The 26,162-nt window shown below is 39.5% G+C and overlaps 1 protein-coding gene across 4 annotated transcripts; it reads left to right on the top strand.

Moving 5' to 3' along the window:
* The first annotated feature begins 12,898 nt into the window (after positions 1 to 12,898).
* Positions 12,899 to 26,162, top strand: LOC129450812 (uncharacterized). 4 transcript variants are annotated; one of them, XR_012357640.1, is made up of 11 exons: positions 12,899 to 13,056; positions 13,504 to 13,543; positions 13,643 to 14,096; positions 14,536 to 14,632; positions 16,057 to 16,178; positions 24,190 to 24,453; positions 24,546 to 24,619; positions 24,739 to 24,887; positions 25,210 to 25,300; positions 25,393 to 25,475; positions 25,735 to 26,154. XR_012357640.1 is itself a non-coding variant. In XM_073853317.1 (3 exons), exon 1 carries the CDS (start codon positions 18,272 to 18,274, stop codon positions 22,973 to 22,975), a length of 4,704 nt encoding a protein of 1,567 aa, XP_073709418.1. In that variant the 5' UTR covers positions 18,262 to 18,271; the 3' UTR covers positions 22,976 to 24,036; positions 24,190 to 24,453; positions 24,546 to 24,619. The 4 variants fall into 4 exon arrangements, 1 of the variants encoding a protein (XP_073709418.1); XR_012357641.1 differs by lacking the exon at positions 16,057 to 16,178 and having other exon boundaries at positions 12,908 to 13,056; positions 25,735 to 26,153; XM_073853317.1 differs by lacking the exons at positions 12,899 to 13,056; positions 13,504 to 13,543; positions 13,643 to 14,096; ... (4 more) ...; positions 25,393 to 25,475; positions 25,735 to 26,154 and adding an exon at positions 18,262 to 24,036.

Below are 26,162 nucleotides of genomic sequence, written 5' to 3' on the forward strand. Positions count from 1 at the left end.
TTGTTTGGTCACAAGCAACTTCACGACCGTTTGCCACAGATGTGAAAACAACAAAATACGGACCGTGGATATTAAGTCATAACCCGCCATTGTTTACAAATATGACACGGAGCTCGCCGGCCGTGCGCCACAGGTAACTTCCGCTTTCTTTCCGAGTTTACCGGTATTTTGATACTGATGTGTGAATGATGTCTTACTGGTAAAAAGACGGAACGTCACTACATGTGTGAACAGCACATTTTTGTATTTACTGGTAAATTCATTCTGGTAAATTCATGGTAATTTATCAGAATTACTGTGTGAAAGAGGCTATAGACTTTGATGCATTGTTAGTTTTTGTGCAGCATCAGATTTTAATTTGTCCTCCCTCATTTGTATTGTATATATGATACACTCTTTTATATTTGTAAAATTACAAATTTTACCTATTCCCAACAGGGAAAACCACCAACAATCAGAATGCATGATTATATTGTGTCATGGCTATGCAATCAAAAAATGTTGTTATAATGGAAGTCAATGGTGCAAAAACAGCCACGGACAGTAAATGAGGAAGAATTGTTTAAAAATCTGATTCTGCACAAAAACTAATACTGTGTGTGTGTGTGTGTGTGTGTGTGTGTGTGTGTATACCTGCAAATTATCACTTTGTGGTGACCAATTGACACCACAAACATAGCAATCCCAGTGTTTTTGTCAACTTGTGGGGACAATTTGATGTCCCCATGAGGAAACAAGCTTATAAATCAAACAAAATTATGTTTTTTTGAATATGTTAAGTAGCTGAAGGGTTTCGGTGTTGGTTGGGTTTTGGGTATGGGGTAGTTTTGGGGAATAGAATATACAGTTTGTATAGTATAAAATGCATTACGTCAATGGAATGTCCCCACAAAACATGGAAACCAGAATGTGTGTGTGTGTGTGTGTGTGTGTGTGTATGTATTTCCCTAAATCAGTTTTGAGTGAGTTTTGTTTTTTTAATCATTGACAATTAAACATTTAGTAGTTTTGAGCAGAACTAGGCAGTTGACTCACCGAAGCCCCATCATCATCGTCGTCAAAATGGCCATCACTGGACAACTCTTCCACTTCAATGTCATCGTTATTAACCCCCAGGGGGACGCGTTTTGACGTGTTTTCTCCTTATCATAGCAGAATCAACTTAAAATACTCCATCATTAATAATCATACACTTACGTGTTTGACATCATTTTAAACTCTGAAGGGTCCTCTTTAATTAGTGTACATTCACAATAACAATAGATCTTTGTGTTTTTGTCAAATAAAGAAAATAAACAGGGTGCGCAATCAGACATTTCTGTCTCCGCCAGCTGTCTCTCAAATCACGTTACAAAAATCAGTTAAAACTCAGCGAATACTCATCACACAAACATGATACACATATCCAAAGAAAGCCTGAAATGTCTAATTTTAAACAAGCTAATTATAATCAGAAACAAATATTTCCTGTTTATATAATCTGCATTGAAGTAAAGAGAGTACCGTTTTCCCTGGCTGAGCTCATTATCTCTAATGCGGTCACGCCCTCAGGCTGTTGACATGGTAATGAAGAGACGAGCAGTTCCAACAATAATAAACAAAGCGTAAAGTTTTATCAGATTTAAAGACTTTACCGCAACTTTATACACACACGTGAGGAATATCTTCATTTATGTCTGGACATTGAGGAAGAGAAGCGTTTCTCTTTAACGTTACCTAAGAAGAAGAACTATGGAAGACGCAATGGAGAAGGATATATTCCTGAAGAAACTGTAAGTCATTTGTCTTCATTTATATTTGCTATCATGTAATATGTTATGGCTTGTGCAGTTCAGCCTACATAAGCAACCTCAGCAGCTTCGGATTTAAAAACTTTCGCATTATAAACGAGGGCGTGTGATTTCACGTAATGGCGGATTTCATGTATGCTTTACAGTGTTAGACAGAGTTATTATGTTGGCTTGACAAAGCCAACATACTGTTCTTCGATCTAAGCTTATTATTATGTTGGCTTGACAAAGCCAACATACTGTTCTTCGATCTAAGCTTATTATTATTAGTGGTGCTTGCATTTATGCAAGGCATCACTATTACTATTGCTCATACTTATTATTATTTATTTATTTATTCTTATATCTGGACACTTTTTCGGCGCGTAACTCGTCCCGCACGGTTTGTCGTAGACCAATGAAACAGGGCTCAAAATGACCGGCTTATTGAGGACACGTCTGCTATGACTTTTATAAGCGATCGGGTGCAAGATTTTCGAAAGGGGGGCGAAAAACCACTCAAAAAATCCCATTGACTTAACATTGCGCCCAACTTTGATGGGTCATAGCTCCGCTCAAGGATTTTGTAGAAATGTGTGGGTTACAACATTTGAAGAGGGTGGTAGGCTCTGTAAGAACATACATGACATTGGGGTGTAAGTTGTACCTCTGGGGTGTAAGAGGCACCCGAAAATTCCCATTGACTTATAATGGGGCAGGAAACATGCCCATATAAGGGAATAAAACCGTTCCAGATGGGATATCTTTGCTTTACAGTGTCATAGAGATAAGTGGGTGGGCTCATTTTACTCGGGCATCCAATCAGTCTCTCAGTATCATCCCAGAGCTATTAAACCACGCCCCTAGCAACAATTTTGGGCACCCTAACAACATCTCCCATAGACTGCCATAATAAAATGCCCAGATGGATATCTTTGCACCACAGTGTCATAGAGACATGGGGGTGGGCTCATTTTACTCAGGCATCCAATCAGTCTCTCAGGATCCTTACATAGGTATTAAGCCACGCCCCTAGCAACCACTTTTGAGCACCCTAGCAACATAAAATTCAAACAGTTATATCCCGGCATCCGAACATCGTAGAGACACGGGGGTTGGACCGTTTGACTCGTGACGCAGAGTGTAATCACTATGGGATGCCAATTTTTTCCCTAGCAACCAAATACAGTACCCTAGCAACAGAGTAAACAAAGCCTTATATCTCAGCATCAGAACATCGTAGAGGCACGGGGGTTGGACCGTTTGACTCGTGACTCAGAGTGTAATCACTATGGGGTGCCAAATTTTTCCCTAGCAACCAAATACAGTACCCTAGCAACAGAGTAAACAAAGCCTTTTATCTCAGCATCAGAACATCGTAGAGACACGGGGGTTGGACCGTTTGACTCGTGACTCAGAGTGTAATCACTATGGGATGCCAAAATGTTCCCTAGCAACCAAATACAGTACCTTAGCAACAGAGTAAACAAAGCCTTATATCTCCGCATCAGAACATCGTAGAGACACGGGGGTTGGACCGTTTGACTCGTGACTCAGAGTGTAATCACTATGGGATGCCAATTTTTTCCCTAGCAACCAAATACAGTACCCTAGCAACAAAGTAAACAAAGCCTTATATCTCAGCATCAGAACATCGTAGAGACACGGGGGTTGGACCGTTTGACTCGTGACTCAGAGTGTAATCACTATGGGATGCCAAATTTTTCCCTAGCAACCAAATACAGTACCCTAGCAACAGAGTAAACAAAGCCTTATATCTCAGCATCAGAACATCGTAGAGACACGGGGGTTGGACCGTTTGACTCGTGACTCAGAGTGTTATGACTATGGGATGCCAAATTTTTCCCTAGCAACCAAATATAGTACATTAGCAACAGAGTAACAAAGCCTTATATCTCAGCATCAGAACATCGTAGAGACACAGGGGTTGGAGTGTTTGACTCGTGACTCGGAGTGTAATCACTAGTGGATGCCAATTTTTTCCCTAGCAACCAAATACAGTACCCTAGCAACAGAGTAAACAAAGCCTTATATCTCAGCATCAGAACATCGTAGAGACACGGGGGTTGGACCGTTTGACTCGTGACTCAGAGTGTAATCACTATGGGATGCCAAATTTTTCCCTAGCAACCAAATACAGTACCCTAGCAACAGAGTAAACAAAGCCTTATATCTCAGCATCAGAACATCGTAGAGACACGGGGGTTGGACCGTTTGACTCGTGACTCAGAGTGTAATCACTATGGGTTGCCAAATTTTTCCCTAGCAACCAAATACAGTACCCTAGCAACAGAGTAAACAAAGCCTTATATCTCAGCATCAGAACATCGTAGAGACACGGGGGTTGGACCGTTTGACTCGTGACTCAGAGTGTAATCACTATGGGATGCCAAATTTTTCCCTAGCAACCAAATATAGTACCTTAGCAACAGAGTAACAAAGCCTTATATCTCAGCATCAGAACATCGTAGAGACACAGGGGTTGGAGTGTTTGACTCGTGACTCGGAGTGTAATCACTAGTGGATGCCAATTTTTTCCCTAGCAACCAAATACAGTACCCTAGCAACAGAGTAAACAAAGCCTTATATCTCAGCATCAGAACATCGTAGAGACACGGGGGTTGGACCGTTTGACTCGTGACTCAGAGTGTAATCACTATGGGATGCCAAATTTTTCCCTAGCAACCAAATACAGTACCCTAGCAACAGAGTAAACAAAGCCTTATATCTCAGCATCAGAACATCGTAGAGACACGGGGGTTGGACCGTTTGACTCGTGACTCAGAGTGTAATCACTATGGGATGCCAAATTTTTCCCTAGCAACCAAATACAGTACCCTAGCAACAGAGTAAACAAAGCCTTATATCTCAGCATCAGAACATCGTAGAGACACGGGGGTTGGACCGTTTGACTCGTGACTCAGAGTGTAATCACTATGGGATGCCAAATTTTTCCCTAGCAACCAAATATAGTACCTTAGCAACAGAGTAACAAAGCCTTATATCTCCGCATCAGAACATCGTAGAGACACGGGGGTTGGACCGTTTGACTCGTGACTCAGAGTGTAATCACTATGGGTTGCCAAATTTTTCCCTAGCAACCAAATACAGTACCCTAGCAACAGAGTAAACAAAGCCTTATATCTCAGCATCAGAACATCGTAGAGACACGGGGGTTGGACCGTTTGACTCGTGACTCGGAGTGTAATTACTAGTGGATGCCAATTTTCTCCCTAGCAACCAAATACAGTACCCTATCAACCGAATAAACAAAGCCTTATATCTTCGCATCAGAACATTGTTGAGACACGGGGGTTGGACCGTTTGACTCGTGACTCTGAGTGTAATCACTAGTGGATGCCAATTTTTTCCCTAGCAACCAAATACAGTACCCTAGCAACCGAATAAACAAATCCTTATATCTCTGCATCAGAACATCGTTGAGACACGGGGGTTGGACCGTTTGACTCGTGACTCTGAGTGTAATCACTAGTGGATGCCAAATTTTTCCCTAGCAACCAAATACAGTACCCTAGCAACAGAGTAAACAAAGCCTTATATCTCAGCATCAGAACATCGTAGAGACACGGGGGTTGGACCGTTTGACTCGTGACTCAGAGTGTAATCACTATGGGATGCCAAATTTTTCCCTAGCAACCAAATATAGTACCTTAGCAACAGAGTAACAAAGCCTTATATCTCAGCATCAGAACATCGTAGAGACACAGGGGTTGGAGTGTTTGACTCGTGACTCGGAGTGTAATCACTAGTGGATGCCAATTTTTTCCCTAGCAACCAAATACAGTACCCTAGCAACAGAGTAAACAAAGCCTTATATCTCAGCATCAGAACATCGTAGAGACATGGGGGTTGGACCGTTTGACTCGTGACTCAGAGTGTAATCACTATGGGATGCCAATTTTTTCCCTAGCAACCAAATACAGTACCCTAGCAACAGAGTAAACAAAGCCTTATATCTCAGCATCAGAACATCGTAGAGACACGGGGGTTGGACCGTTTGACTCGTGACTCAGAGTGTAATCACTATGGGATGCCAAATTGTTCCCTAGCAACCAAATACAGTACCCTAGCAACAGAGTAAACAAAGCCTTATATCTCAGCATCAGAACATCGTAGAGACACGGGGGTTGGACCGTTTGACTCGTGACTCAGAGTGTAATCACTATGGGTTGCCAAATTTTTCCCTAGCAACCAAATACAGTACCCTAGCAACAGAGTAAACAAAGCCTTATATCTCAGCATCAGAACATCGTAGAGACACGGGGGTTGGACCGTTTGACTCGTGACTCGGAGTGTAATTACTAGTGGATGCCAATTTTCTCCCTAGCAACCAAATACAGTACCCTAGCAACCGAATAAACAAAGCCTTATATCTTCGCATCAGAACATTGTTGAGACACGGGGGTTGGACCGTTTGACTCGTGACTCTGAGTGTAATCACTAGTGGATGCCAATTTTTTCCCTAGCAACCAAATACAGTACCCTAGCAACCGAATAAACAAATCCTTATATCTCTGCATCAGAACATCGTTGAGACACGGGGGTTGGACCGTTTGACTCGTGACTCTGAGTGTAATCACTAGTGGATGCCAATTTTCTCTCTAGCAACCAAATACAGTACCCTAGCAACCGAATAAACAAAGCCTTATATCTCCGCATCAGAACATCGTCGAGATACGGGGGTTGGACCATTTGACTCGTGACTCTGAGTGTAATCACTAGTGGATGCCAATTTTCTCCCTAGCAACCAAATACAGTACCCTAGCAACCGAATAAACAAAGCCTTATATCTCCGCATCAGAACATCGTAGAGACACGGGGTTTGGACCGTTTGACTCGTGACTCTGAGTGTAATCACTAGTAGATGCCAATTTTCTCCCTAGCAACCAAATACAGTACCCTAGCAACCAAATAAACAAAGCCTTATAGATCTGCATCAGAACATCATAGAGACACGGGGATTGGACCATTTTACTTGTGACTCGGGGTGTCATCATAGGTGGATGCCAATTTTTACCTAGCAACGAAAAACAGTACCCTAGCAACCAAATAAACAAAGCTTTATAGATCCGCATCAGAACATCATAGAGACATGGGGTTGGACTGTTTTACTTGTGACTCGGAGTGTAATCACTATTGGATGCAAATTTTCTCCCTAGCAACCAATTACAGGACCCTAGCAACGGAATAAACAAAGCCTTTTATCTCCGCATCAGAACATCATAGAGACAAGGGGTTTGGACCGTTTTACTTGTGGCTTGAAGAATAATCACTAGTGGATGCCATTTTTCCCTAGCAATCAATTACAGTACCCTAGCAACGGAATAAACAAAGCCTTATATCTCCACATCAGAACATCGTAGAGACACAGGGGTTGGACCATTTGACTCGTGATTCTGAGTGTAATCACTAGTGGGTGCCAATTTTTCTCTGGCAACCAAATACAATATCCTAGCAATGGAACAAACAAAGCCTTATATCTCTGCATCAGAACGTCGTATAGTCATTGGGATTTAACCTTTTTACTTTTGGTTTGTAGTTTAATCACTAATGGGTGCTAATTTTTACCTAACAACCAAACACAGTAGGCTACTCTAGCAACCGAATAAACATAGCTTTATATATCTGCATCAGAACATCAGAGAGACATTACTTGTGGCTTGGAGTATAATCACTGGTGGATGAAATTTTTTTTCCTAGCAACCAAATACAGTTCCCGTGCAATGGAAGTAAAAGTGTAGTAACCATGTTTTTTTGGTGTGTTGATTACTATTAGCCAAGCCATGGTTTTACTACAGTAACCATATTTTATTTATTTTGTGGTAACCATGGTTTTACTACAGTAACCATTTTTTTAACTGTAATAAAACCATGGTTAATTTTCGTAAGGGTCTATTGTTTTGAAGTCATTATTTTTATATTGTAAAAAATACAGTGTTATCTAAATACATTATATGATGCTGTGTTATTTTACAACACAATTAGCTCCAGTTCATGTTCTCTGAACAATAAACACTGTTCAACACATGATTTTTAGTCTGATTATTTGCATTCAGGCATATCACAATATAGAGGTTAGGGCAGTGCTTCTCAAATAGTGGGGCGGGACCCCCAGGGGGGGCTCGAAGCGACACCAGGGGGGGCGCGCGAGACCCTGGGGAACAATACTTTTTCAGGAAGTGATTTTTTTGCACAGTCACTTAAAGACATTACACCCCAATCATGCTGATAAGCCGCTTGAGTTTTTATTATTATTTATTGATTATATTTAATTTAATTTTTTAGTATCAAATGGTCAAAAAATATTATACTTTAAATAAGGATTGATTTTTTTAGGCAAATTGATGCATTTTAAGTCTTTTCTGTTACAGACTAAAAAAACAATGTTAATAAAGTTATTCTTTGCTGTAAGTTGATCGATATTTCTTTTTTTAATATTCTTTTTTCTTGTTTTCTTTAATCTTAATAAGGATACAATGTTTTGCAGATGTGACCTTTAATAGATAAATTATACTATTTACAGTCGCGGCGGAGAGTTGGGGGGGCGCGAAATGTTTACTTCTTCCTAGGGGGGGCATGACAGAAAATAATTGAGAAGCACTGGGTTAGGGGAAAGTTATCAGAATGTTAAAGCGTAACTAAACCCCTGGTCAGAGCCTGACTCCACCCACTGGCTATATTTGAAAAATGCAAGAAAAGTGAGCAGATCCCAAGGAGATAGAAGGTACGAACTAAGTGTGTGGTGAGATCGTAACAAGGGCGTGGTGAGCTTGAACCTGCTTAGTCACGAGTCATTTTTTGGACCCACCATCTAATAGGAAAATTCAACTGCAGTAGCCACCGTTCAACCTGAAGGGGGCAGCACTCAGACGTTTTTACACCATATATTATAGCATTGAAACACTTTATATCCAAATGTCAAAAAACTTACTAAAATGAATGAACAACATTAATAAAGCCCCATTCTTACAGATCATTAACTAAAAAAAGTTGGTTCAGGGTTTAGTTATGCTTTAAGGGAACATTCCTTTTAACGTTTGCATGAGGGACGTTCCCTAAATCTGAAAGGAATTAAGTACATATTTATTTTTGTTTATTTTTAAATTGAATGCCACTATAATATAGTGCAAGTGATTAGATTAATGTGCAATAATTATTATAAATTAAAAATAACAAAAAAAAATCACAGTAAACATGGGCTCATTATAGTGACAGTTAATGCTGGCCTGGCTGCTGATTGGCTGTACGCTATTGCTGTCTGGAAAGAGTTGCCAACTGGTTGCCGAGGAAAAGTTATTCTCCTCCTGAGGTAAGTTGCAAACGGTTGCTTTCCAAATATGCTCTTTTTTAAGTCCTTATCATGTCAAATGTAGCTCTTTATCTTTGTTAATATAATTTTTTTCGTCAATTTAGGCGATATTATCTGTATTATAATTTGGCGTTTAGTTTTGTTTGATGAATTTAAAGCCGTATGTGTAATGATCATGTGTGATATTAGGCATCTACTGGTTGCCACCAACTTTTTTGTATAATCGGTGTTTGATTGATATTATGTCAATGGTTTTAGCCATTTGCAGTGTTTCGCGTATGTTATATTTCGTAAGATTATAAGATACATCAAACATGTATTGATTTTGGCGCCCATTTTAGGCATCCACGATGGTAACTTGTGTGGTATGTTGTGCGAGTTAAAATAACAATTAAGGTTTATTCCCGGTTTTTGTATTATACGTTACACTGAGACTAAAGTGAAATGTGAAAATTAGCGCAGATTGTGACGTTGCATTGCATTTAGGTAACTTGTAGGTTCACGTTTCATCAAGGGTTAAGCTGGCTGCACGGTACAATCTCACGTTTTCGTTTGAGCATGCAATAAGATTAGTTATCGGTGAAGAATCCATTTGAAACATTGATTTTTGCTAAGCGAAATATGCTCAACAGGCACACATGCTGCAGGGTTGCCAACTCTTAACGCATCTGGCGTGACAGTCACGCATTCAGCCTCAATCTCACGCTCAAAAATGAAATCTCACGCTAAAAAAGACATTCTTCTCTGCTGTATTTTTTACTCATGTGCATGGCCGTACCAACCATTAAAGTCTTCGTCTTATTTAACCCAACGCTCAACGCCCGTTTAGCTTATTGCGGTGCCGTGCAGACCGATTAGCATGTGACGTCTTAGCACCGCGAGACCGATTCAACAGTAAATGACTCAGTATGCTTTTAGATCGATCTCGCGGTAGTGTGATGTCACAAGCCAACAGGTCTGCACTGCGCTCCATCAGAGCCACAGAGAAACTCTGCGACCAGTCAAATTAATTCCCAGATGACGAATCAAATCACAGACAAGAGGTGCAACTCAAAGGGAGGACAGCTGCGCGATTCCTCAGAAAGTGGAAGTGCAAGAAAGATGTAAGTAATTAAACGCTGACTATTATACAGCTGTATAAGGATTAGATTCACAGCCTTCGAAAAAAATCCGACGCAGCGTGTGCAGCACAACGCTTCATCCATTGGTAGCGCGCGTGCAGGGTTTAAATAAGCCCATGTTTGTCTTTTGGCTTAAACGAACAAATTCACATAACAAATCACTCACTGGTCTTGACTGTAACTTCTATAACTTTGTTATAAAGGATTAATCCATATTTACTTTTAAATAGATTACTATTTTAGCCAAAAATCCTTAGTGTTGAGCTCTTCTATTGAAGTAAGCTTAAGGTTTATTATGGAATTTTGATTTCCTGAACAACTTACTAAAATAACTTCTTCTTTAACAGACAGTAAATCATATGTGAAAAGTAAAAAATTCAGCCTTGCATTATATATTACAGCAGGTAAGCTCAAAGATGATTATTTGTTACACCTGACCTAGATAATACACATGTGAATATTAGCTAAAGCAAAATTCTTATGACAGACAGGAGTCTAATGGACCATTTTAAGGGCCCAATATATAGTAATTTCCTGAATATAAGCACCATGCATTGTTTTATTCACCATGTTTTATGCAAACAAAAAACAAAAACATGAATTAGCCTCATCTGTGTATTAAACTCAGTTTACTAACACAACCTATTGAATCAGATCATGAATTGACGATAAAGTAGAATACATGCAATGTCATGTATAGTCCTCTCTACTGCATTAACCTCATAGATTATGAGCTTATAATAAGCCATACTGGGATTCTGGGAGCTAGATGAACTTTCAGCTCTCTTTTTCAGCAATGCCCTGATCATAACAATCACATAATAAATCCAATAGTCAAAGTAACAGTGAACAAAAAGAAACTTATCAGAACAAAAAGAAACTTGCAAGAAACAAAAAGAAACTTATCAAAACAAAAACATCAAACATTTGGAAATTAATCTAGTCAGTGTAGGTTAAGAGGCTTGTGGTGGCGGCAAGCAGTGGCCACCAGCCAAAATTTCCAGTAGGCTGCTGCATCTGCATGTTTGGGGATAAATCTCACTCCAGACAAACCACCAAAGTTGGCAACCCTGCACAGAGACGGTGCAGCACGTGATGCAGGTATTCTGAAGCGAATGTACAGTAATGCATCATAAAAATAAATTAGGCTTGTTCTGTGGATCAGCATAATTCTAGAATAGATTGTTTGCCGGTTGATTCCGAGGTTATAAACGCATCACTGCTGTTGAGGAGTTGGCAATGCCTCGACTGTGACGATGGCATCGCACCGCGAGCTGAGTTGACTATCAAAATATAACGTTACAATTTGATAAAAAGTTTGTATTCAAAGTAATGAGCAGACAAACTAGAGTTTAATAAAAGCAGGCTATCTGAACTATCTGTATCCTCTAGCTTCTGCTTTACTGTTGTCTGTTTTAAATAATGTATAGACCATTTCAAAAGATGTTAACAACACTGGTCCAGAAGCACTTCCTGTTTCCGTTTTTTAACACTAGATAAACGTTGGAATAAAATAAACCAACAGAACATATAAACCTGAATTAACTGAAGTTAAACAAACATCTTAAAGATAATAATATATGTGAGATAAAAAAATAACTGTCACAAACTGTAACAGGAAGTGTTTCTGGACCAGTGTTGTTTACATAATTTGAACTGGTCTATATTTATAGAACAATAACCTTAAAGTTTTCTGAATAAAGGATGTTTTCTGGCTTCTTAGCAATTAGTCTGTTTTACTTTCAGTAGCAGCTGATTTGTGTAGCCTATATATTGCATATGTACTGTATTGCAATACATAATATATCCATAGGCCACAGTGCAGATAATACTGTAAGCTGGTTCAATGATGGGGAATCCTGATCAGGGCTCAACGCAAATAATTTTTTATACTGGCCCGGTCAGGCCAGTGGTTTAGGTTTTCACTTGCTCTGCCAAAATTTTCACTGGCCCAATAAAAAAATGTCAGTGTCAAATATAATTGTATACATATACAACAGACATGTTCCAACGAAAAAAGGCTCCCAACTTTTCTGCTTTAACTGTAAACTGACAGCAAACTGTGCAGTGTTTTACTCAAGTAAATGTCTGCTTCCAAGATGTTAAATAATATACATTGATGAAAATATATTTTAGTGACTGAGGATGAAGCACTGGCCCGATCGGGCAAGTGAGAATCCTTTTTACTGGCCCGAACGTCTCTCACGCTTGCCCCGGGCAACCGGGCAGTCCTTTATGTTGAGCCCTGTTGATCATAACCAGCTTGACAAAAATAATAAATGATAAATGTTTATTTATAAGTAATAAAGGGGTGGTTTCAATTACAGGAATTAAGTATAGTCACAGATCAAAATGCATGTTTGAATTGTGTGAACTACTGTATAAACAGCTTGCAGTGACATATCTTATCAGATTCAATGCTACCGTTTTGTCACAAGATGCACGGAAGTAATGTCTAAACCCTGCCTGGGAAACTGGCCCATCATGTTTATCTGTAGTATTTTGTTTGCAGTGTAAAAAAGTGTGTGTTTGTTAAATAAATTACTGGAATATTACTAATAAGAATGATAGTAAATCTTGTCAGCAATTTTAGTGTTTAAATGATTGCTTACAGTGTAAGAAAAACACTTTTTCTGAAATTTAGGGAGGGGTGAGGTCTAAATTTTGCTTAGGGCCTCCAAATGTTTAGAAGCAGCCCTTTGCTTGCTTTCTGTATTGTTTTCTACTCTGTATGACTGTAGTTGAGTTTTATGTGTGACACTGATTTCTCTCTTTTAGAATACTGATTCACGAGCTGTCATTCCTGCATTTTGAGGTAATAAATTAATTTGTGACATGGCCAGAAATACAAGCAGTTTTGTACTTTGCTTGTTTAAAACAACATCGATATAATAATGACAGTGATCAGGATTATAGAAACCATTCAAATGAAAACTGCTGTTTATACTACAAATAATAAATACCACATTCCTGAACCATTCTTCGAACCACTTGTACTATATAAGGGGATGCTGAATCTTCTTCCAGCTTTCTTGCTGTAGACCTGGATCAATAGGCAGTCCACCCAGTCCAAGATTGTATATTTGGCATAACTTGCCTTGTATTTATGACTGGTTATTCTAAGAAAGAGACATTTTCAAGATACATTCCAAGCAATTACATTTTTTACATAGACATGAATTATATAATTGATGTTTGACAACATGGATGTTATGCATAGTTGACTTGAGTTTTCATGATGTTATCATTGTTTGTTTTTCAGCTTCACTGATTGGAATACAATTGCTGCACCTTTTACCTTGGTCAGTGTTGGTGGATTTTTAAGCAGTATTATAGAATTTTCATGAGATGACCACCATGATTGTAGTTCCTGTGTCTTATTATGTCTGTTTCTTTTTCAGGTTCCTTGTGCTTTGGCTTTTTCTACAGAGAGCAGTTCATATAAATACTTATATTAAGGCTGTTACTTTTATTACATTTTTTTTGTGTTCTGTCTTCTATTTAATAAGGCAATTTTTAGTTTATAGATTAGATTATAGATTAGATATAGATTAGTTTAAAAATTAGATTATAGATTAGTTTATAGATTAGATTATAGATTAGATATAGATTAGTTTATAGATATTTTATAATTTTTTGTGCTCTTTGTTTAACTTCCTATAGAAAGCATTACATTTTTACTTTACTTTTATTGTTCTTAAAAAACAAATTGTTTATTGTATTTTACAGTTGCATTTTACCATTAAATTTATACATATTCTATTGCATTGTTATTAAACTGTTTTCGCTTCTTTAGGCTACTCTACTCTACAGGTTTTATCTTTGCAGGCTCAACAGGGAACATACATCGGGAAAGTATGTGCATATTGGATTGTCCTGTTGAAAATGTTTTGACTAATGAGTAATTAGATTTCTCTATGCTTTTAGCTGAGTTCATTTAGAGCAGTGTATCCCAATCCTGGTCCCTGAGTACCCCCTCCCAGAAAGTTTTAGATGTCTGCTTATCTAACACACCTGATTTAACTCATCAGCTCGTTGGGGAGACATGTGAACCATTCTGGAAGGAGGCTGATGAGTTGAATCAGGTGTTTTAAATAAGGAGACATTTAAATGTTTCTGGGAAGGGGTACTTGAGGACCAGGATTGGGAAACACTGATTTAGATAATTAGAAGGAGACCCATGGCTTACGTTTAAGACTTAAGAGTAAAGTTTTACATTTAGAAGTTACTTAGTTAAGCCAAATTGGTGATATATTTGAAAGGATTATTTTTCGTATCTCTTGATATTTTAAAGGATGCCACGGAAGGGAACGCGATCTCAGGCTCAAAAGACACGTTGGAGAAAGGTGGACCTGGAAAATGAACAGACCAGACTTTCCAGGACTAACAAGGTACTATAAATCTCTTTGTTTGGGATAATAACATGCTGCTTTGGCTGGACAAAAATGATACCATACCACTGTTTCCAATACATTTTTTTTTGTTTGGCATGCCGCCACAGAATTAACACTGGCCGCCACGAATAGATTTTTCATGATTACCATTTACATTTTATTTTACTGTTTAAAACGGCTTCATTCACTGTTGCGAGCAATCAGCGACATCTATTTTGTGCGGGCGTGCTTTCTCTCTCTCTGTGTGCGGCACCTCGACATTGCCTCTAACACATGACACTGATTAAAAGAATTAACATACTGCTCCCAATAAGTGACAAAACAACGCAAACATTTTCCTATTTACGTATATGTTGTGATTTGTATAGTCACACTGTGTACAAATAACAAGGCCATAAGATACACAGCCATCTTTTAACTGTATACATACAGGAAACTATATTTTCAGAAGACGAAGCATTGCTACATTGGCTCGCAGCACCCGAGAAACCCAATGGTGATGAGCAGAGTGTTTGCTCAGAGTCACTCCGCCCATGTAGCAGTGCTTTGCCTTCTGAGAATATAGTTCCCAGTATGTATACTATTAAAAGATGGCTGTGTCTCTTATGACCTTGTTGTTTGTGCACGATGTGACTATACTAGGGCTGGACGATATGGGCAATTTTTTATCGACGGTGTACTTCTAAATTTCGACGAGTCACTGCCTTGAGTTTTCGGACGCAGCCGAAGTCTTTTATCTCTAATTTTTAAACACGAGGCATGTTTTGATGCATCTAGCTTAAAATGCATATAACTTTACAAACATAAACAGGATTGCTACCTTGTGATCTGAATGCGACACACTAATTGAATTACCTCGATTATCTTGTTTTTGCAATTCAAATGTGCAGAAATTTAAATCGAAAAACGATAAATTGCACATCCCTAGGAATTAGCACCAGAGGCTTTAAATGAGACCCCACACATATTGGCCTATGCTTTGATGTGGAAAAAAACCCTAATATACATCTGTGTTCTAAATTATTATGCATGTCACATATCAGTAAGATTTTAGTAAAAGAACATTCAGGTTTTAAAGAACTTGGTCTTTGTTTTATTTCCCATATCTTTTTAGCTAACTTTTATCAATCTCAGACAGGTCTATTCTGTAGTTTTGTAGGGAGATCATAATTAAAGGGAAACCTACTTAAAAAGGTTGGTCTACATTATTAAGCAAGTTGTATGGCACATACAATATGGGTAGGAAAAATATCTTTCTATAGAAAAAGTGTGCATTATCATAAAGTGATTTGTTTTCTATAATTTATATTTGTTGGAACTGAAATCATTGAATTATTATAAGATTTATGAGTGATTCACAGTTGAAAATGATTTGACTATATGAAGGCTTTATTAAGGATTCCATTAATGATTATTTACAGGTTGAACAGGCATGCATCCCTACTGCTGTAGCTCAGGTATCTGACAGAATACATGTAGAAGACTGTGATAGTGCACCCAGAGTTTGGTCTGTGCAGGCTTCCCATTGCCAGGGTGATATAAGGTATGATGTTTTCTCAAGGAATCATCAGTGCACATGTGTAGCACTAATATTCTTGGCCAACCACAGTGAAGGGGTTCAGTTTGGAATGTCTGATCTTGATAGAGTTTTAGAAGAGGGGGATGCTTTGTATGTTGGTGTTAAAATGCAGCTTATGCATGAGCAAAGATTTCTTCAGGACAATTTGGCTGTGGAGGATGTACCACTGAACGTTTCAACATTTACCCAAACATACCGTGTGCAGAAGTCTGAACTTAAGATGGGATTCCTCAGAGCCAGAGGGAACCCTGGCACAGAAGAATGGTTTATTCCTCTTACTGAAAGACTGCAGTGTCTTTCAACTACTGTTAGCCTTGCGTTGCTCATCGTTTCTATGGAATGCATTGCTCTGTTCAGAGACAGATCTGGAAGATATGGATTCTTTGATTCACACTCAAGGACTGCTGAAGGTTTGCGACATCCTACTGGAGCTGGAACTGCTGTCATGTTAACTTTTACCCACCTAAGTGACATGATAGACAGAATTCTCAGGATCTTTCAGGATCACTCTGATAGGGCCAGCTATGAATTTTTGCCGGTGACATTTGAAATGGAGCAGCAATCTGACAAACAGTCAGCACCATTAGCTTCTATACAAGTCTCACAAATGAATTTGACCCCTTCAAAATCAGGAAACATTGTTGAACCCCAAACCCCAGAAATGATTGTTTTCAAAGCAGATGAAAACCATCAGGTGATGAAAACAAATAAGCAGTGGAGAAGAAAAGTAAAGAGGAGAATAACTGCAAACCAAAAACAACAATTACAACACAGGGACAAAATTGCATCTCAGAAAGTCAGAAAATTGAAGAAAAGGGAATATGAAAAAGAGCGATATGTTACCTGTTTAAAATATCGACTAAAAAAAAAGGAGGTTATGAAGGAGCGATATAATCAAGATCCTCAATTCAGAAAGAAATTTCAACAATATATGACAAGAAGGTATAACACATGTACTGTTGCTCAGACAAAAAAGAAAGGGTACATAGTGAGGAGGTACAACACGGATACTGTCTTTCAGAGGAAGATGAAAGAGAAGATGAAAGAGTATATGGTGAGGAGGTACAACACGGATACTGTCTTTCAGAGGAAGATGAAAGAGAAGATGAAAGAGTATATGGTGAGGAGGTACAACACAGATACTGTCTTTCAGAGGAAGATGAAAGAGAAGATGAAAGAGTATATGGTGAGGAGGTACAACACGGATACTGTCTTTCAGAGGAAGATGAAAGAGTGCATTGTGAGAAGGTACACCATGGATACTGTTTTTCAGAGGAAGATGAAAGAGTATATGCTCAAGAGATATGCAGATGACCCACAGTTTAGAGCGTGTCACATATTACGATGTACCTTGTACAAAAGACAGAAATGTGTCAGTGATGTGGCATACCATGTTTATCATAAATTGCAATGTGCACTTCGAATCAAAAGGAAATATAAACTTTACATCAGTTCCAGACTGGAAACACCTCAGCCTGTGGTCAGCAAAGTAATGCAAAGTGCCATAGATGCATTCAGATGTAACATTCAGCAAGGCCCCACACATGTCTGCACAGTCTGTCACAGAGCTATGTTTCCAAATCAAGTCAGAGTCTGCAACAGAAGGAGTTACATTAAAAATCCACATATTGTGGCATCTTGCTTAACCGGGCAATATGTTCACATTTGTGACAGTAGCTGCAGAGATTCTTGTGTGGTTCCAGAACAAAGAAGAAAGGAATGGATTTGCCATACTTGTGATAGCCATCTAAAGAGAGGAAGCATGTCTTCAGTTGCTGTGGCAAACAAACTTGAATTGGCACAGATCCCTGCAGAATTAATGGAATTAAATGTGCTTGAACGTCAACTCATTGCCAAAATTGTACCGTTTGCAAAAATTGTCGCACTGCCTAAAGGACAACAAAGAGCAGTGCATGGGGCGGTTGTGTGTGTGCCGTCTGAGGTGGAAAAGACGGTGAATTGTCTACCAAGACATAGCAATGAGTCGCAACTCCTACAGGTGAAGCTTAAAAGACACGTCCAATTTAAAGGATACCAGCATTTTTTACACTGTGAATATGCACAACGTCGTTGCAGCTTTATTAAAGCTAAAAGCGATTCACTCCGAATACAAGGATATCTCCATAAGTGAAAATTCAATACTTGAAAGTCACCTTGATGAGGAAATTGAGACAGAACAGCAACAAGACGTCAGTGTTGCTGAGGAGAATGAGCAACATGTGAGTGAAGAGGAACAGGATGAACTTAGACCTGGCCTCACCTTGGACACATGTATGCAGCCACCTGACATCGGCCAGGAGATTTTATCATATGGCGAGGGAATATTCAGCATTGCACCTGCTCAGGGAAAAAAACCTGTTGGATTTTTCAAAATCCCAAAGCTGGAAGCCATGGCGTTCCCTGTTCAGTTCCCTACTGGACCTAACACAATTGATGAGGCAAGAGAAAAAGCATTGTCACCAAGTATGTATTTCAATGCGAGATTGTTCTCTGTGGATACACGGTTTGCAAGAGACCAGAGTTACCTTTTCTTTGCACAGTTTGCGACAGAAACACATCTGGCCAGGAACAGCATGACTGTCCAGTTGCGGAAAGGCAAACCTATAACAAGAGATGGCAGAAGAATTTCCAACAGGTTGCTTCAAGATAACCATGAGGTTGAAAGACTGGTGCACAACAAAGATGCCACACGGTTCATGCAACCCCTGAGAGGTTCGCCATCTTACTGGGAGAAAACACTAAGAGATCTACAAGCCATGATCAGGCAGTTGGGAACACCAACTTTCTTTTGCACATTCAGTGCGGCCGAAATGCGATGGCCTGAAGTAATTACGGCAATCAAGGCTCAGCAAGGGGAAGACGTCGATTTTTCAGAGCTTGACTGGATGACAAAATGTGAAATCCTTCGAAGTAACCATGTTACTGTCATGCGGATGTTTGAGAAACGAGTGGATGCGCTAATGACTCACCTGCTTTTGTCACCTGCCCAACCCATTGGTAAGGTTGAAGATTACTTTTACAGAGTTGAGTTTCAAGCAAGAGGAAGCCCACATATACATCTGCTTGCATGGGTAAAGGATGCACCCGAGTTCGAAAGTGATTCTGATGAAGTTGTTTGTGGCTTTATTGATCGCTACATAACATGCAGGCTCCCTGATTCCACGACTGATCCTGAACTTCATCAGATTGTTACAGAGGTTCAGCTTCACAGCAGAAAACACTCCAAGTCATGCAAGAAAGGAAATGTGTTGTGTAGGTTTGGGTTCCCTAAATTACCAATGTCTGACACCACAATAACTCGTCCACGACCACAGCGACCTGAAGAAGAGGAAACTGAAGAGGATAGCCATCAAGACAGAAGAAGCTCAAGGTCAGATGCGGTTCGAAAAGCAATGAGTGATGCTAGAATGAAACTCAAGCCATTGTGGGATTTGCTGAATGATCCCCAAGTCACCTTTGAAAACTTGTCTGAGCTACTGACAAAATGTAATTTGTCCATGGAGGATTACATGAAGTACACCAGGGAGTTGTCCACATCTAGTGTCATTTTGATCAAACGTGATCCAAAGGAGGTTTGGGTTAATGGATACAATCCGGATTTGTTGAGGGCATGGAATGCTAACATGGACATTCAGTATATACTTGACCCTTACAGTTGCATCATGTATATGTTGTCCTACATTTCCAAGCCAGAGCATGAAATGAACGAGATGCTAAAGAACGTGATCAAAGCAGTGCGTGAAACAGATGTGAACGAAGAGGATGAAATGAAGCACATTATGCAAGCCTATTCGAAGCACAGACAAGTGAGCTCGCAGGAGTCTGTTGCACGAACGTGCAGCCTACCAATGAAGAAGTGTTCGCGAAGTGTTGTGTTTATACCGACGGATGACGATGCTCTGAAGATGAGTCTGCCCCTTAGTGTCCTACTGCACAAAAATCCAGATTCAGAGGATGTTTGGATGTCGGGAATAATAGATAAATACAGAGCAAGGCCTCAAACACTGGAGTTTGAAAAGATATGTCTGGCAGACTTTGTGTCAAATTACCGCATTGTGTACGGTCAGCAAACTAAGGGAAAGAATGTACAACGTCTGCTCAATGATATGGGATTTGTTCAGAAGAGATCTGTCGGTAAGGCTGCCGTTATTCGATATGCACGGTTTTCGGAGGAGAAACAACCGGAAAAGTTTTACGGAAGATTAGTGAAACTTTATGTGCCACATCGTTTCAATGCCCAGCTAAAACCTCCAACATTTCCAACGTATGAGCAGTTTTACAAAAGTGCATTTGTGGAACTTCCTTCCCACCCTGGTGTCCGAATGCCTGTATGCGCAATAGTGAAAGCAAACCAGGAGAAATTCGAAAAACACAGTGAAGAAGTGGACAAAGCAATTGAACAGTTGCAGCAACAAGGCCCATCTGAGAATGCTTGGACAGCTTTTGCCCCTGAAGCTGAAGTGGATAATTTGGAGTGCATTGCAGAACGAGAAGATGTCAATCATGATGAAGAGGATGAGCAAGATGATGTACCGGAATACCAGATTCTTCTTGAAGATGGAGATGGAGTCGTTCCTCTGATAAAGGCACCACAGATGAGTGTTGACTTTGTCAGAAAGATGTTTCGAAGTCTAAATGAGACACAGGCAGCAATATTCTACATTGTCCGTCAGTGGTGTCAGAAGCGCGTCTGGGGTCATAATCCGGAACAGTTTTTTTACTTCGTGTCAGGTGGTGCTGGTTGTGGAAAATCACATGTCATTAAGTGCATATATACGGAAGCAACCAAGATTCTAAGACAATTGCCTCGACTTCAGGAGGAAGGGGATCTCTCTGTGCCTACAGTGATTTTGAGTGCATTTACAGGAACAGCAGCATTCAATATATCTGGTAAAACACTGCATTCCATTTTAAAACTGCCAAGGAACTTAAAGCCACCTTATCAAGGACTTGGAAATGCTCTAGATGAAGTACGAGCAGAATTATGCAGTGTGGAAATTCTCATCATTGATGAAGTGTCCATGATTTCGAAGGATCTTTTCGCCTATGTAAACTGGAGACTTCAACAGATCAGAGGCAGCAAGAAAGCATTTGGAGGAATCTCTGTTCTCGCTGTAGGAGACTTTTTCCAACTACCACCTCTCGGTAAAGCCAAACCACTCTGTGTGTATGAAGATGATGTTCTGGACTTCTGGAAGGACAGTTTTCAAATAATTACCCTTACAGAGATCATGCGTCAAAAGGAGGACCTTGCCTTTGCTGAGCTTTTAAATCGACTGCGAGTGAGGCAGAAGACTGATGTTCTTAGAGAAGAAGACCGAGTTCTGTTACTCCAAGCTGTAAAGAACCCAGAAGACTGCCCTCATGATGCTCTGCACATATTTGCAACCAACAAGGAAGTTCACATGCACAATACTAAAACAATACAGGCTATTCACACTGACATCATAACCATTGATGCCGAAGACTACAGGAAAGACCCAAGAACAGGAGTGATGAAAAGACAAAAGAAACCTGTCACCGGAAAGAAGGATGACTTGCTGGATTCTATACAAGTTGCAGTGGGAGCTCGTATAATGGTGACAAGGAATCTGGATGTTGAAGATGGAATTGTAAATGGATGTTTTGGTCAGATTGTTAACATTGTCACTAAAACAAGAGATGGAATCTCCACTGTACACATGCTAGGACTTCAGCTCGACAATCCAAATGCAGGTCTGAAACACCGCAGAAGAGTGGAAGGTGAAGATGACAACTCTGTATATATTGAGAGATCTGAAGAAAGTCTTAGGAAAGGAACAGTTCGTCGTCAATTTCCCATCAAGCTCGCTTATGCCTGCACAGCTCACAAAGTTCAAGGTATGACAATGCAGTCTGCTGTAGTGTCACTGAAGAAGATTTTCGAACCTGGAATGGCCTATGTTGCCCTCAGCCGAACAACGTCGCTTTCTGGATTACATATTACAGACTTCATTGAAAAGAAGATTTATGCTGATCCTGAAATCACAGCATCGTTGCAGAACATGAGAAAAGTGACATTCGAAGGAATCATGCCACTTTTGAAACACATAAGGGAAATCAACCAGGACCAAACACTTAAAATAGTTCACCACAACACGGAAGGACTGTCATCTCACATCGAGGATATCAGATGCCATCATGAGCTACTTTTATCGGATATTCTTTGCATAACGGAAAGTCACTTGTCTGGCTCATGTATTCCACAACATCTCCAGTTGGAAGGATACAAGATGTTTGCACGGAATAGACATGTCTCCTACTCAACCCATGCAGAAATGGCAAAGAAAGACGGTGGTGGAGTTGCAATATTTTGCAAAGAAGATATTCAAGCTCAGTCCAGACAGTACATCCAAAGTGTCACAGACCTGGAGTTTGTTGTCATCAAAATCGACACCCCAATGTGTGCAACAATTGCTGCAGTGTACAGGCCACCAAACTACAGTCTTGAAAAATTCTTGCCAAATTTAAGGGGCCTACTTGATTATCTGGACATTGTAGACAACCATCCTGTAATCATCAGTGGAGACTTTAATGAGGACCTCTTATCTGCTGGAAGAAAGGCTATACTGGAGATGTTTCAATCCAAGGGATATACACAGCTAATCACATCAGCTACAACTGAGAAGCACACACTACTGGATCACATATACATCTCACATCCGGACTTGTGTCTTCAGTCAGGTGTGTTACAGAGCTATTACAGTTACCACAATCCTGTGTACTGTATATTGCGAAAATGACATTCTGTGGTTGGCGGATATTGTTGTGTTTTTTGCCATACGGAATCATGGGCACCGACTACGCATTAACTTTCTTCAAGCTATGTGGTGCTGGACGTGCAATCGGAGGAGCTGGAGACGCAGCGCTGGTTGGGTTTCTGGTGCTATTATGGATGGAGAAGGTACCAGCAAATGTCGGTTAGCATGCATCAACTTTCTTTAGGCTGTGTCGTGCTGGAGGTGTAATCGGAGGAGCTGGAGACGCAGCGCTGGTTGGATTTTTGGTGCTATCATGGCTGCGGAAGGTAAGAAGCATGCTTCGGGTCTTGGATGGCCTCAGCCAATGGTTTGGCGTGTATGGTTATACCAGTGGGACTTTGATGGCCTTAGCCAATGGGTAGGTGGTTATGGTTGTGGTGTTTCGACAAATGGAATGATGGGCAGTAAGCATTAACAGTGGCAATAGGGCTCTGACAGCCTTAGCCAATGGGTTGACTTGAATGGTTGTGCACTAATGGTTGTGTTGTTATGCCATACGAAACCGGGGGCCACTGAACCTGCATTAACGACGACAGTGGGGGCTCATTGACAGCCTTAGCCAACGGGTTGGTGCGTATGGTCGTGTTGATTTGTTGTCTTGCGTTGTGTTGTCATGCCATACAAAACCGGGGGCCACTGAACCTGCATTAACGACGACAGTGGGGGCTCATTGACAGCCTTAGCCAACGGGTTGTTGCGTATGGTCGTGTTGTTTTGTTGTCTTGCGTTGTGTTGTCATGCCATACAAAACCGGGGGCCACTGAACCTGCATTAACGACGACAGTGGGGGCTCACTGACAGCCTTAGCCAACGGGTTGGTGTGTATGGTCATGTTGCAATGAGATTTTGGCATCTATGGTCATTTAACAGTGTTATGGCAGTGAGCTACAAAGCAGGTACAGCAGCAGGAAGGATGAAGGAGTAATGTGGCAGCTGGAGGGAGGACACTAGGAAGTAAAGGCGGCGGCAGCAGCATACAGGATGCAGTGAGGATAAGTGTGGCAACTCCAGGGAGGACACAGACAGTGAGAGCAACAGCGGCAGTAAGTCATAAATGATAGTAAGGTAAAGTTAGAAGTAATAAGACACTGTTGTGATGTATTTGCTTTGTGTTCAATTTGTGAAAATGTGTCATAGATTTTTTATTTGCAGTCCCCCGCTGTTCTGTTATTATTAAAATGTGCTCTTTTGTAAAGTTGCAGGAAGAATTTTGAGACGATAGCAGCCCTGTCCAACAATGGATATGAGTGTGCAATATACCATCTAAAGCTAAGTGTTTTAAGAACTTTCTTCAGTCACTGTACTACTGCACATTGTAACTACTTTTGGAGGAATGTTTTATTCTAATTCTGATTCTGATGTTCTTCAGGAACTGCCAGGTCAGAATGTCTGAGAAGATCAAGTGTGCTACAACACCCATGATGACAAGCAGGATACATTGGAAAGCTGGATTTCTTTTAGTAAGTTGTAACTTTTTTTTATTTGTTTTGTTTGTTTGTTAGTATATGTGTATTTAGTGACCCCATTATTCAATTGTTGATTTCATGGCTAGATAATGTGACCAAACCCATTTGGCATTGAGGACAATACTGAAGACTAAAGAAGCAAAGGAAGGAGCAGTCTCAGGTAAGTGTCAATACTACTGGTAAAGTCTAGTGTTTCAGTGCATTTTTGATACAATGTGTTGTTCAAAGGCATGTGCTTTGATGTGAAAATCAATTGTTAAAGTGTATCATGGTTTTCAGAAGAAAGAGTGGCTGAAGGACGAAGTAGTAATGTGGCAGCTCGAGGGAGGACACTAGGAAGTAAAGGCGATGGCAGCAGCATACAGGATGCAGTGAGGATTAGTGTGGCAACTCCAGGGAGGACACAGACAGTGAGAGTAACAGCAGCAGTAAGTCATAAATTACAGTAAGGTAAAGTTAGAAGTAGTAAGACACTGTTGTGATGTATTTGCTTTGTGTTCAATTTGTGACAATGTGTACTAGATTTTTTATTTGCAGTCCCCTGCTGTTCTGTTATTATTAAAATGTGCTCTTCTGTAAAGTTGCATGAAGAATTTTGAGACGATAGCAGTCATGCCCAACAATGGATATGAGTGTGCAATATACCATCTAAAGCTAAGTGTTTTAAGAACTTGCTTCAGTCACTGTACTACTGCACATCATAACTTTGGAGGAATATTTTATTTTAATTCTGATTCTGATGTTTTTCAGGAACCGCCAGGTCAGAATGTCTGAGAAGATCAAGTGTGCTACAACACCGATAATGACAAGCAGGATACATTGGAAAGCTGGATTTCTTTTAGTAAGTTGTAACATTTATTTATTTGTTTTGTTTGTTTGTTAGTATATGTGTATTTTGTGACCCCATTATTAATTTATTGGTTTCATGGCTAGATAATGTGACCAAACCCATTTGGCATGTAGGACAATACTGAAGACTAAAGAAGCAAATTAAGAACCACATTGAAGCAGTAGAAGTAAGTGTCAATACTACTGGTAAAGTCTAGTGTTTCAGTGCATTTTATCATACAATGTTTTGTTTAAAGGCATGTGCTTTGATGTGAAAACCAAGACAGTGTTAAAGTGTATAATGGTTCTCAGAAGAAAGAGTGGCTAAATGTTTCTTGCAAGACACGTATCTGACCTGAACTTAATGCTCTGTCAGTTTTGCAGAATCAAAACAATTTAAAAAAATACACTAATATGAGCCTCTCTGTTTTACCTCCTCTACCTCAGGGTGTCCAGCCTGTATGCAATGTCAGATCCAGCGGCTAGATGTCGGGAGCTGCTTCACTACACCGCTCATTGCATTAATTAATTTCATTTACTTAAAATTTAGTTTTATCATATTAAATAATTGGTTTCTATGTATAGATATATAGATATTAAAATATAAAATATTAGTTTAATATAATAATTCGTTTCAATATATAGATATATAGATATTAAAATATAAAATATTAGTTTAATATAATAATTAGTTTCAATATATAGATATATAGATATTAAAATATAAAATATTAGTTTAATATAATAATTGGTTTCAATATATAGATATATAGATATTAAAATATAAAATATTAGTTTAATATAATAATTCGTTTCAATATATAGATATTAAAATATAAAATATTAGTTTAATATAATAATTAGTTTCAATATAT

The sequence above is a fragment of the Misgurnus anguillicaudatus genome, chromosome 15, assembly GCF_027580225.2.
Source record: "Misgurnus anguillicaudatus chromosome 15, ASM2758022v2, whole genome shotgun sequence".
Lineage (NCBI taxonomy): Eukaryota > Metazoa > Chordata > Actinopteri > Cypriniformes > Cobitidae > Misgurnus > Misgurnus anguillicaudatus.

What these genes read in the sequence shown, in the direction of transcription:
- LOC129450812 (XM_073853317.1), top strand. Translation starts at nt 18,272, where the DNA reads ATGCACAACGTCGTTGCAGCTTTATTAAAGCTAAAAGCGATTCACTCC.